At 36.6% G+C, this 12,915-nt stretch overlaps 1 protein-coding gene across 3 annotated transcripts in view; it reads right to left on the bottom strand.

Moving 5' to 3' along the window:
- The window catches only part of EIPR1 (EARP complex and GARP complex interacting protein 1), a 217,278-nt gene that overhangs the window by 196,231 nt on the left and 8,132 nt on the right, over positions 1–12,915 (bottom strand). For 2 of the 3 annotated variants that reach the window (XM_020965872.2, XM_078149746.1), the window contains exon 2: positions 5,808–5,891. In XM_020965872.2, coding sequence (XP_020821531.1) covers positions 5,808–5,891 — 84 coding nt within the window. Of the gene's footprint in view, positions 1–5,807; positions 5,895–12,915 lie in introns of those variants that run through there. The other variant, XM_020965873.2, reaches the window with a different exon arrangement.

The raw sequence follows: 12,915 nt of genomic DNA on the forward strand, positions 1-12,915 counted from the left end.
TCAATGATTATATGTAGGGCACCTGTGTAGTGTGCCTGCACATTAACCAATGTGAATACCATTCTTGGCATCATACTGCTTTGTGGTCTGCTTTGGCTAGAAAGAGCGAGCTACAAAACTAACCCAAATACAGGAAACCAAAGTCTGTAGAGCCACCTACAATAAGCCCAGATTCTATTTCATTCAATATCAATTATCATATCTTAAGATTTATCATAAGGTACCAATTATCAAATTAACCTGCTATGTGAAAAAGCACTATAACAGACACAGCAGATGCAAAGACAGAAGAAATGGCTTTTACTTACATTCTACAGCACAAATAAATAAATGGAAGATAATTTGAAGAAGAAAACATTAATTGCAGGGAATGAAGGGAGACTCCACTAAAAGACCCGAAATTTTTTTGAATGTGGCCCAAGTGACATTTTTGAAGCTACATCATTCCCATTGCAACACTTCTGCTTCCCCAATTAAAAAAAAAAAGCTATACAGTTATACACATGCGTACTCATGCACATATATCATATACTCAGTCAACAATTATTTATCAAATGAATCAGCTCATCACCCAGGACGCAAGCATAAAAAGGTCTCTCTGAAAAGCCAAAATAGGTGTTAAAATCCATGCATCAAATTTTATTCACTTTCTGAAGGAAAAACCTCAAAGGCCCTTCCTCTATATAAGCTATTTACTCACATATAGTCCAAAAAAGTCCAAAAAAGCTTGGACTTAGAAGCAAGGGATAGTGGCTGTTATAGACAAGTACACTGACAGTAGTGATAAATAACACAAGGAAGGAAACAGAAAGCAAATATAATAACCGAGTCTGAATCCTGACTTTGCTACTTATTCTATTTGGGCTTCAATTCCTTCTTCTGTAAAATGAAAGAACTGGTCTCCAAAACCTCTATGATCTCTTCCAGTTTTCAAATAATTATCCTATTATCTGAAAAAGCCCAACATTTGGGGGCCATTTAGTATGGGCTTGGATACCTTAAAAGATCCTGAGAGCATCACTGTATTACAATACATTACAGTATAGTAACTGACGTTCAAGATCATGACCTTGAATCATCATGAAAAGTACACTTTCCATTCACTAGATTTAAGAAGGCAAGGAAATATCCATTTTAGATAGATTTCCAATTTAAAAAATGGCTAAAAAGTTTTTGAAAAGTGTAGGTAAAAAGGCAAAAATTCAACTATTCAAATAATTCAACTATTAATTATATCAAAAAATATATTTATTAAGCCATCTCTGACAACACACAAATACATTAATTCAAAAATAAAAAACGTCACAGAATCATACAATTTGAATACCAAAAAAAAGACTATGAGAGCCCTGATAGGTTCACAGAATTTAGAACTGAAAGGAAGCTTGCGTATTAGCACCTAGAACAAGGCCTATACTAGAAGGACCAGGTGTATAAACTGATGCAAAAATATTATAATTTTGCTTTGAAACAATTTTAATCCTACCATCTCTATTTTCTTTGCATAATATATTAAAAAAAACTGTCAATAGACTCAACTTGATCCTTCAGGGTATTCTTAAATTCCAGTTCTTCTATTGTTAATAAATGTTTGCTGATGAATCTAGTCCAAAACTCTCATTTTGATTGAAGAAACTGAATGCCAAGCAATATCAAACTAATCTGTAACAATTAAATGAATCAAAACTTTATTTCAATTTAAGAATTTCACAACATTTTAAGATAAGAGGAGTCCTGCGGTACTGGAAATCAAGGTTGGAAATCACTCCTTTAAAGAGAAAACTTACAGTTAACTGACCTCAAGGCTGGGTTGGCAACACCAGGATCACCAGTTTTGGGGGCCCTAAAAGCTCAAAGGTGAGGCATATTAATAAAATGCAATATGAAGAATGAAGAAAAGCCACTCTTATATTTTAACTGAAAGAGACAAAAGGACCTGAAAACTAAGAACAATGCCCAAAAAATCATTTTGGATAATTCAGGTTTCAATTGAGACAGTTGTTTTAAAGAAGAAATAAGCCGCCTCAACAAGACAAAAATAAATCACTAACTTGTCTACTGTATGTGGAGGTGTTAGGGAGTGAGATGTGTGAAGGACAAGCTGGAAACAGCTTAGGTATTATCTGTATCAGGAGGCAGAGGACCTGGATTTGATTCTCAGCTCTGCTACTTGCTACCTAAGTGATCTTGGGCAAATCATTTGACCTCTTATTTGATAACTGAAAAAAGTAAGAGAGTACAGATTATTTCATTCTCCTTATTTATATCTTGAATGCCCAGCACAATTTTACATAATAAATAAAGTCTGAGGATCATAGATTTAGAATCTGAAAGGACCTTAAAGATCATTAAGTCAAAGTCCTTTTTTTTGAAGTGAAGAAAGTGAGGCACAGAAAGGCCAAATAACTTGCCCACGGTCACATAGCTAGAAAGTATCTCAGATAGGATTTGAACTAAGGTCTTCCTGACTCCAAGTCTAGCTCTCTACCTATTATGCCACCTACCTCCCTCAAATGTTTGCTGCCAGATTGATCAACTCACAACTGTCAGCTGATGAAGACATAGCCACGATTTTCATGATGCTAGCTCTTTCGACATATGGTCACTTTCCTGTATCTCTTAGTGGTGTTTATTCTTCAACTGCCCCAAATTTGTCATATTCTAGATTTCACCATGACCCATAGGAGCTCTACTTCCACGATACAGAAATTTAAAATGTCTTTATCTGATCTCCTTTCCTTCTATTTCTTCCTATACTTTATTACTCCTAAACCTATTCTTCATCTTGTGACCACTGGGGAGTCATCCTATCCCCCTTTCTCACTTCATAACACCTGTTCATGCCTTGCTTTCTTTCCTTTAAAATCACAACCCTTTAGTCCACCAGTTCCACTACACACTGTACTCAATTTTGAGATTCCTTGCTCCCTTGTCAAATCACTGTTCAAACGTTGCCAAACCTCAACTAAGGAAGCTAGTGGTACAGTGGAAAGAGCATTGAGCCTAGAGTCTGAAACACCTGACTTCAAATCTGACCTCAGAAATTCAGATACTTAGCAGCCATGTGATGCTGGACAATTCACTTAATCTCTGTTTACCCTTAATTTCCTCAATTGTAAAAGGAGGATAATAATAGCATCTACCTTACAGGGGTGTTGTGACAATCAAATGAAATAATATTTTTTTAAAAAAGCACTTAGTACAGTGACTGATACATAGTGGGTGCCATATAAATGCTTATTCTCTCACCCCAACCCTGGGTTACTTCTTTCATCCACCCTCTCTGCTCCTACATTTGTGCAACTGAAAGAAGTCACACAACTATGCCAGTTAGCATGTTTCATGAAAAAAATTGTATGTTCCCTAATCCCAATCGGATTTTCACAAATGCACTGTAATCCTTTATTCTTCTCTGACTGAATATCACACAGCCCATAATGTCTGAATTTTTTTCTTATCAAGACTCTTAAGCTATTAACTTTAAAAGAAAATAGAAACTGTTACTGCAAGCTTCCTCTCTCCCTTATCCTACATCCTCAAACCACTCAAAATCATCTCCCATTCTCTCCTCCTTCATCCCATCTCTGACCAAGAGATGACCCTTCTCTGCTTGTGCTCCTGATCCTACCCCCTCAGATCTCTATTGGTTATCTCCTCTTTCTCCCTCTCTGTGGGCTCCTTCCTTGTTATCTACAGATATGCCCATTTGTAAAACATCTTCATTTGGCTCTAATCCCTGCAAGCTATCAAACTCCTAGAAAAATCCATCAATAACTGTTGCCTCTACTTTCCCCCTTAAGGCTCACTTCCTAACCCCTTAAGGTATGACTTCTAACTTCATCATTCAATCCTTCAACAATTTAATTGCTAAGTCCAATGGCCTTCTTGACCTCTCTGCAGCATGTGATAACATCAACCACCCCCTTTTCCAGATATATTCTCTATCTTGTGTTTTCAAGAAATTGTCCTTTCTTGATTCTCCTGTCTCCTTTTCAGCATCTTTTGCTGGACTCATGCACTTCTCATTGACCATGGGTGTCCCCCACGGCTCTATTCTGGACCTTCTTCTATCCTCTCTTGATATCTTCTCTCCTTGCGGAAGATCATCTGATCCCACAAACCCAATTATTTCTATGTAGCTCCCAAATCTACATATACAATCCTATCTCCTGAGCTCCAACTCTACAACACCAACTGTTTGTTGGACATTTCTACCTATACGCCCTACAACCATCTCAAACTCAATAAATCTCAAAGGGAACTCATTATCATTTCTACCCCTCCTCCAAACTTCTCTATTTCTGCTTAAAGGCATTCTTCTAGTCACTGAGGTCTGCAACCTATGAGTCATCCTCTTCATTCTCACTCACTTCCCCATATACAATCAGTTGACAAGGCTTATCAATTCTACTTCCACAACATCTGCCCTCTTTCCACTCATTCTACACTACTCTAATTCAGACCCTCATCACCTCTAGCCTGAAGAATTACAACCTCTGAATTGGGTTCTTAGCTTCTAACTGTTCCCTTCTCCAATCCATCCTTCACATAAACTGTTAAAATAATATTCCTAAAGCACAAATCTGACCATGACACTTCTCTGTTCAAGAATCTTCTAGAAAAAATTCCTCAGCTTAGCATTTAAAGCTTTTCCCAATATGATTAAAATCTACTTTCCCAGACATATTACACATTACTGTGCCTCATGCATTCCACATTACATCCAACGTTCCCCACCTCAGTATTCCATCTCCCACATTCAGGCCTTCCATGCTTGGCATGCATTCCCTTCTCACCTCTGCCACTTACAATGCCTGGCTTCCTTGAAACTCAGCTCATGTGCCACCTCGTAAAGGAAGCTTTTCCTGATTCCCATAGTTATTAATGTTATCTACTTTTTTAAATTATCATGTGTATACCTATGTCTTTGGTATACTCCATTAGCTGTTCTTACTATACTACCTTAGTAAATGCTCTTTCCTAAAAGCTAATTGAACTGCCTGATAATCAGTGTGAAGCATATTAGTATGGGTTCATGAAATACCAGAAACCTCAACCACTCAGGGTTATCCCTAGAACCTTCTTTGCCCTCTAACATGGAACTTGCTAATGCTTTGGGGAAATGGGAGGGTGAGCCCAGACAATAATAGCCAACAAACATTTATTAAGCACCTATTTTGGGACTGCAAGTGAGAAAATTGAAGACTAAAGAGGTAAAGAAATTTATTCAAAGTCATATAGTTTGTAATTAGCAGAGCTGGTATTTAAGCCCATTTTCTCTGACACCAAATCAAATGCTCTATACCAGGTTGCCTAAATTCAAAAATATATTAAATAATCAGTTATTATTTTATTAGAAATTGAAATTATTTAAGCCCAAATCAACATATGATAATAATGTAAATCAAAATAAATTACTAAAAATAGTAATAATAGCATTTTATATAGTGTTTTATGGTTTGCAAAGCTCTTTACAAATATTTCATTTTATCCTCACTGCAACAACAGTGTGAGGTAGGTACTGTTACTCCCTTTTTACAGATAAGGAAACTGGGGCAGAAAGATGTTAAGTGATGTGACCAGGGTCACACAGTTAGTAAACATCTGAGGGCCAAATTTAAACTTAGGTCTTGGATCTTTCTGATTCCAGGTCTAGCACACTATCCACAGTAGCCAATGTTATGCTTTATTCAAATAACTTTAAAAAAATTTATTCTCAAATGTTACATTAGGGAGGCAGAAGCAAAAAATATGATATAAGAAAAGGTTTAGTAATTAACATGCGTAGATTTCTCAAAAACAGTTACCTGATTATCATATTTAAGAGACTGTGTCCCAACCAAAAATCGAATGGCATCCGTTTCTGCAGTTTGAGGTGTTAAAGCACGGGCCTGTGAGGGAGGGAGAAAAAAGCATTAAACATTTAGTTTGATCCAATACATAAAAACCAAAAAGCAAAGTTACTAAACTAAATTTGGACAACTGACAGCTTTATATTGGTAATCAAAAGGAGAAAGCCCCTTTATATGAAGCTCAATTTCAATTGGCCCTCTTTCATTCTAAAGAAAGAAACAATTCCTCAAGGAGTTCATAGTCTAATGGGAGAGACAAGTACATATATAAATATATATAGCAAAAATATAAAGTAAATAAATACAAATATATACAAAGTAGTTAAATACAAGGTAGTTTTGAAAGGAAGGCACTAGCAGTTGGGAATAAAAAGACAAAAATAAAAAGAAATCATTGTCCTTAAGGAGCTTACATATTATCAGAGGGAATAACAAATACCCAAATAAGTAAATATAAAATATATATAAAGTAAATGCAAGGTAATTTTAGGAGCAGGGGAAATGGAGAACTAGCACCTAGACGGTCAGAAAAGGTCTCATATAAGATGTTAATATTTAAGCTGAGCTTGTAGGCAACTGAGACTTGGCAGAGGCAAGGAGAAAGTGCTTTGCAGACATCCAGGACAGCCAGTGCAAAGGCAGTGATAGGAAATGGAATGTCATGTATGAGCAACAGCAAGGTCAGCCTGTCTAGACCATGAAATCCATGAACTAAAGTAATAAACTATAAGTCTGAAAAGGTGACCTAAAGCTGGTTGTATATGGCTTTAAATGACAGAGTTCTAATTTGATCCTAGAGGTAATTAAGAGCCCTTGGAACCTACTGAGGAGTGACATGGTCAGAGCTATGACTTAGGAATATCGCTCGGGCAGGTCTGTGGAGGAGAGATTGGAGAAGTAAGAGATTTGAAACTAGGTGATCAATTTACATACTGGCCATATATATTTACAGAGAGAGAAGCATACATATGTATGTATATATATGTACACACATACACACATATACATACATATAAAGTCTCTATCTCTATCTCTATCTATGGGAGTATATGTGTGTGTATGTGTATGTTGTCAGTTCTTTGTTTTTGAAGAGGATCAAAAATATCATGGGGTGATGTCTTGACTGGGGAGAGAACTGGATTTAAATGAAGCAGAGTTGCAAAAAGTCATCAGCCTCACTCTCTCTTCCTGAGTCATCAAAGTCCAGTAGCAAGACAAAAGTCAAGATGATTGGTGATAGCCCAGGATGCAGTGGATGATCTTGGTGTTTCTGATGTTTGACCAGGCTCGAAGCACTACACAACACCTACTTTCAGCTGGCTTCATGGCCCTTGGAACAAATTGTTCTCATCTGCCCATTCAGCTTAGGGAAGTCTTCACATACTTAGGGCAGACATTCCCCTAACTCACCAACAAGTTTGAGGCCTGTCGGTTATCCTCAATTTGGTTTATCCCTTCCACTGAGACAGTTTTACCAGGGTGCGGCCACTGTAGATGCTACAGCTTCTTGGAGCTGCAGATGAGGGGTAGGTGAAGGTGAACACCAAAGGTGGATGAGCAGCCCTGAAAAGGTCTGGCAAACCCTCACACCAGAGGTGCCAGTCCTCCCTGACATCCCATACACCAGGCCCTATAAGAATAATGTCTGGGCAGCAAGGTGACGCAGTGGATAGAGCACCGACCCTGAAGTCAGGAGGACCAGAGTTCAAATCCGGCCTCAGATCAAACATTTGACACTTCGTAGCTGTGTGACCCTGGGCAAGTCACTTAACCCCAATTGCCTAAAAAGGGGGAGGGGGGAATAAAAAAAAAAAGTTAAGACTACCAATGACCAGAAAACTAAAAACTGTTAACAATATAAAGAACAATGAAAAAGATGATTTTTTTTTTAAAGGCTGTTTTGGGATCCAGAGGAAAATAAATAGTGAGAAAAGCTGTTTGTACCAAATGGGATCATGCTAATAGTCAATGGAGACAAACAATTTTGTTTCAATTTATTCTACCAGAGATAATTATTTTTGGATGGGGAAGTATGAAACAAAAATGGTTAACAGGTAATTAAAACACAAGGTGAATAAGTGAGTTAAACTGGATGGAGTCTAAGGTCACCTTATCTCATAGATTGTGATTCATCAGCTTAGTCTACATAGCATATAAGTAAATTATACTACCCAATTCATTGAAGGACTTGTCCTGAGTACTAAGCATTTAAATAATTTTAAGATAATCATTGAATTTTAAAAATGGAAGGTGCTTTTGAGATCACCTACTTCAAACATCTTTATCAATCAGTTACTAAGTTCATCCTATGTGCCAGGCACTGTGAAGTGGGGAAACAAAAGCACACAATGAAAAATACCTACGTGCAAGGAACTTAGATTTTAATGCAAAAGACATTAAGTACATATAAAAACATATGTAGAATAAATATGAATGGAATAAATATATATAAACACAAAGTAGTTAAATGAAAGGTAGTTTAAAGAGAGGGTACAAGTATAGCAATTGGAAAAACTTTATGCTGAACGTTGTGCCTGAGCTACATTTTAAATGAAGAAAAGGGATATACTAAGGCTTAAATAATTTGTCTAAGGGTACATAGCTAATTAAACAGCAGAGTAATAAAGTGCAAGAACCAGTTAAAAAATATTTGAGCACCTACTATATGTGTGGTGTTACACAGTTAAGATGCTGTTAAAGATATCTTTCTCACACTGGGCCTTGATGTATAAACAAAAATGTTAATATTTATTCATTTCCAATCTGAGCTATACCTGGCATAAAGAACTATATCAAGTAGTCTGCACAAGGCTTTCCTTTCCAAGAGAAAAATCTACTCCTAAGATAAAATTATAAAATCAAAAGTTTCAGCAAACAAATTCCACAAACACTAAGTGCCCACTACATGGAAGGAATTATGCTAGGCATTGGACATACAAAGATAAAAAAAAGAAAAAAAACTGACTACATAATCAACAAAGAACCTTCTAATTCTAAATCTATGGTCTTATGAGTTCTACCCTCATGGAGCTTCCATTCTCTGGATTTGGACTCAGAAGACCTGGATTTGAATGCCAGCTTTGATGTTCTACATGCCCTTTGGCAAGTCACTTAACCTCACTGAAATTCACTTTCCTCATCTGTGAAATGAGGAGACTGAACAAGATAATTTTAAATCTATGATTTTTTATAAACAGATATTTAAATACAAGATTATTTTAAGGGAAAGAATGTTATTAAATTACCTTTCTTTGTTTCCCCAACACTTAGCATAGAGTCTGGAACACGGGTGTAAATAAATGCTTGTAGTTTGTTTTGTTTGTTTGACTGATTGATTGATTGGTAGAACAGGGGAATGATATAAATATAGTCACCTAGGTTTTAAGTATCTGCTATTCTCATATGAACTGTGGAGAGATGTGGGCTAAAAAACAACTAGATGGATTCTAATATGGTTGAATGGTCTGGTTCAAAAAGTATTCAGTAATAGTTCTATATTAATTAGTAAATTTATAAATTAAATTTATAAGATTCAAACCCTTCTAACTCCAAGATCAGCACTCTTACTACCATAAGATATTGCCTCTAAAATGAAGACTATCCTGAAGTTATTTTACTGGCAATTTGACTTAGAAGACAGTCAAATAAAGTTTATTCCTTCTTTTATTTAAAAGAGGTGATAAGTACATATATAGCATCCTTCATTTTGAAATGGTATTTAAAAGATAACTACCATTTTCTATATTGGAATATTACTACCAGAAGGAAATCTTCCTGAGATTTGTGATTTCTTTTTCAAGAATAAAACATGTCTTTAAGGAATAGAGAGATATTTTGGTGAATAATTCAGCTGAGAATAACCTTTTAACCTTGTCAATCTGGATATGGTGAGTATTGGGAAAAGTTCCGTCTGCAGTTTTAGGGAAAAGTCAGTAGTTATATACAGTCAAGCTCATGGATGAGTCAGGCCTCACTGGGGCTTAGGGGAAGTGAATAAGCATTTATATAGAGCCAGGCACTTCACAAATAGTACTTAATCCTTCACAGCAACCCTGTGAGGTAGGTGCTATTGTTATCCTCATTTTACAGATGAGGAAACTGAGGAAAACAAAGATGAAATGACTTGCCCACAGTCTAAAAAAGATGTAGGCTTTAGCAGACTGTTAAGTGCAACCTCAGTTCTCATACAACCTCAAAAAAAAAAAAAAAAGAATATGAATCCTGAGCAGGAAAGAGAAAACGTGTATTTGGCTAAGCAAAGTTATAATGGGGGGGGGGGAACACGCCAAGCTATGTAGCACAGTAGATAGAAAACAAGTCATGAGAACCTGAGATCAAATTCAACCTTTGACACTAGCTGTGTGACCCTGCACAAGTCACTTAACCTCTATGGAAGATGGAAGGAAGGAAGGAAGGAAGGAAGGAAGGAAGGAAGGAAGGAAGGAAGGAAGGAAGGAAGGAAGGAAGGAAGGAAGGAAGGAAGGAAAAGGAAGATAACCAGTTAGTTAGTCATAATGGGTGTTGCTGCTTTGGTCATACCCAAACTGAATGTGCCTCACAATTCTTTCTTTTTGACTAGCCTGTTCAATATCACAAAGTTATTGACAGAACCTGACACACCTCTCCATTCTTCACCATTATATTTATACCACCTGAAAAGAAAATTCAAGCACATTATGACTGTGATTATCACAGATCCCTCCCAGGGCTAGAAAAAGTAAATAGGCAGCATAATACCATATAGTGAGAAGATCACTGGATTTTTAGTCAGAAGACCTGAGCTCAAATCCCAGCTGTGTACACAGTATTGACTTTTTAGAAGTAACATACCTTTTCAAGTCCTCTGTATTCTCATCTGTAAAACGAGAGGGTGAGACTAAATGATCTGTTGTCTTCCCTCTGATTGGAGGACTGGAAGGTAGAATATCAACTTCCTCCCAGTGCCTTCCCTTATAGAGGGCTGGACTCTCAGCTCAGTCCACTATGCACCTGCTGCCCAGCTCAGTTTAACTTTATGGATCAAGATGCCCTTATACTTGGTACCCCTTAATGTGTCCTGCTTTCCTGCCTCCTTTTGTGTATTGTCTGCCTCTTTAGATTATAAGGTCCTTGAAGGCAGAAAATGTCTTTCTTTTTATCAACTGTATCCCTAGTGCTAGCGTGTAGGTCAAGGGATAAGTAAACTGAAGCCTAGAAAGATTAAGTGATTTGCTCAAGATAACATAGTTAATAAACAGCAGATCCAATTTTAAACAGGCACTAAATGGAACAATGAATAGAGAGATGCGCTTGTAATGAGGAAGGCCTGAATTCAAATCCAGCCTCAGAAACTAGCCATGGGACCACAGGCCAATCACTTAGCCTTTGCCTACCTCAGTTTTCTCAACTTAAAATGGGGATAATAATAGCTCCTACTTCAGAGTTGTTATGAAAATTAAATGAGAATATTTGAAAAGCACTTTAGCCCAGTGAGGGCACACAGTAGGTGCTTAATAAATGCTTGCTTCTCCTCCCCTTTCCCTGAACACATATTCCTTGCTTCCATGTCCAACATTCTTTCACTGTGAAATACTGCCTTCCACTGTGTTGGACCACAGCAACTCAGTAAACAATCCTCAAAGACATGGAAGATTTCAGTTTACAGTATTGGGAGATATATTCAAAGGGAGAAAACCTCAGTTTTGGAAACTACAGAAATATTATTTAGGGCACTTAAGAATTACATAAGTTTAAATTGTTTGGCTACCACTCTAGACCTTACTTTGTTTGTAAAATAAGAAATTTGGATTGGATGGCTTCTAAGGCTTAGTTGTAAAACATTATGATTCTATGATGAGAGTAAAATTACTGTCATTCAAGAATTCCTGTATAAGACATGGCTGCCCCACTTACAAAGCTTACATTCTTTTTGGAGAAACAGGCCACAAAGCCATGAAACAGAAAACAATACAAGACAGCATATGATCAACTGCCAAATCTAGCTGGTATAGACAATAATTGCTACAATTTAACATTTATCAAAAACCAAGGATAAATCAAATGCTACACAGAGTAGAGGATTTAATGCCATCATTACAAAATAGAAGAAAACCAAAAATAGGCAAATTGTACCAGTGGTTATTATACTGAAAGAGAGGCACAATCCTAGAGACAGAAACTAGTTGAGTGTCTATAATAAATTGGTATTTTCATTTACTGCAACCTAAATCAATTTATAGAGCTATGAATTACATACCTAGAGAAAAATAACAGCATGCATGAGGGAAAACTATCTATACTGTATTATCTATTTTGAAGCTAGTAAAGCTGTCATAATTTTGGAAGAAGCACTACAAATTTGGAATGATCTTTCCTCATCTAACACAAATAAGAAAGATACTTACTTTAAAAAAATATAGTGGAAAATCATCATCAGTCTAATTGAAGGGTCTAAAATACTATGGAAGGGAACATGGTACAACATAGTGAAAAAATGATGGATCTGTATGCAGAGAAGCTACTAGTGAATCTCAGATCTGCTATTACCTGTGTGATCTCAGGCAAGTCACTTAACCTTTCCGCATCTGCTAAATTAAGAAGTTGGACTAAATGACTAAATGGCAATAAGATATACCCTTTAAAATCCCATAAAAATTTAAGGATTTCCATTATTAGGTAAAATTACAAAAAAGAACTCAGCAGGCCTATGTCTTTCTTTGTATGTATGATTTAATATGTCAAAGACTGTTACTTTATAATAATAATAGCTAGCATTTACATAGTGCTCTAAGGTTTGCAAGGTGCCTTACTTATGTTAACTCATTTGATCCTAACAACAAACCTGTGAGACTGCTGTTATAATGCTCATTTTTAGAAATGAGGACACTTGACTAGGATCACCCAGCTAATAAGTGTCTGAAGCAGGATTTGAATTTAGGTCTTACTGACTCCAAGTCCTGTGTTCTATCAACTGTACCACCTAGCTACCTCTCTTCAATGAAGATACTCCCTCCAATAATGCATATCAAATCCCTCCCATTCCTACACTATTCTAGTCCACATCCTCTGTAAATCCTCCATAGAG

This window comes from Phascolarctos cinereus, unplaced genomic scaffold (genome assembly GCF_003287225.1).
Source record: "Phascolarctos cinereus isolate Bilbo 61053 unplaced genomic scaffold, phaCin_HiC Scaffold_2;HRSCAF=192, whole genome shotgun sequence".
Lineage (NCBI taxonomy): Eukaryota > Metazoa > Chordata > Mammalia > Diprotodontia > Phascolarctidae > Phascolarctos > Phascolarctos cinereus.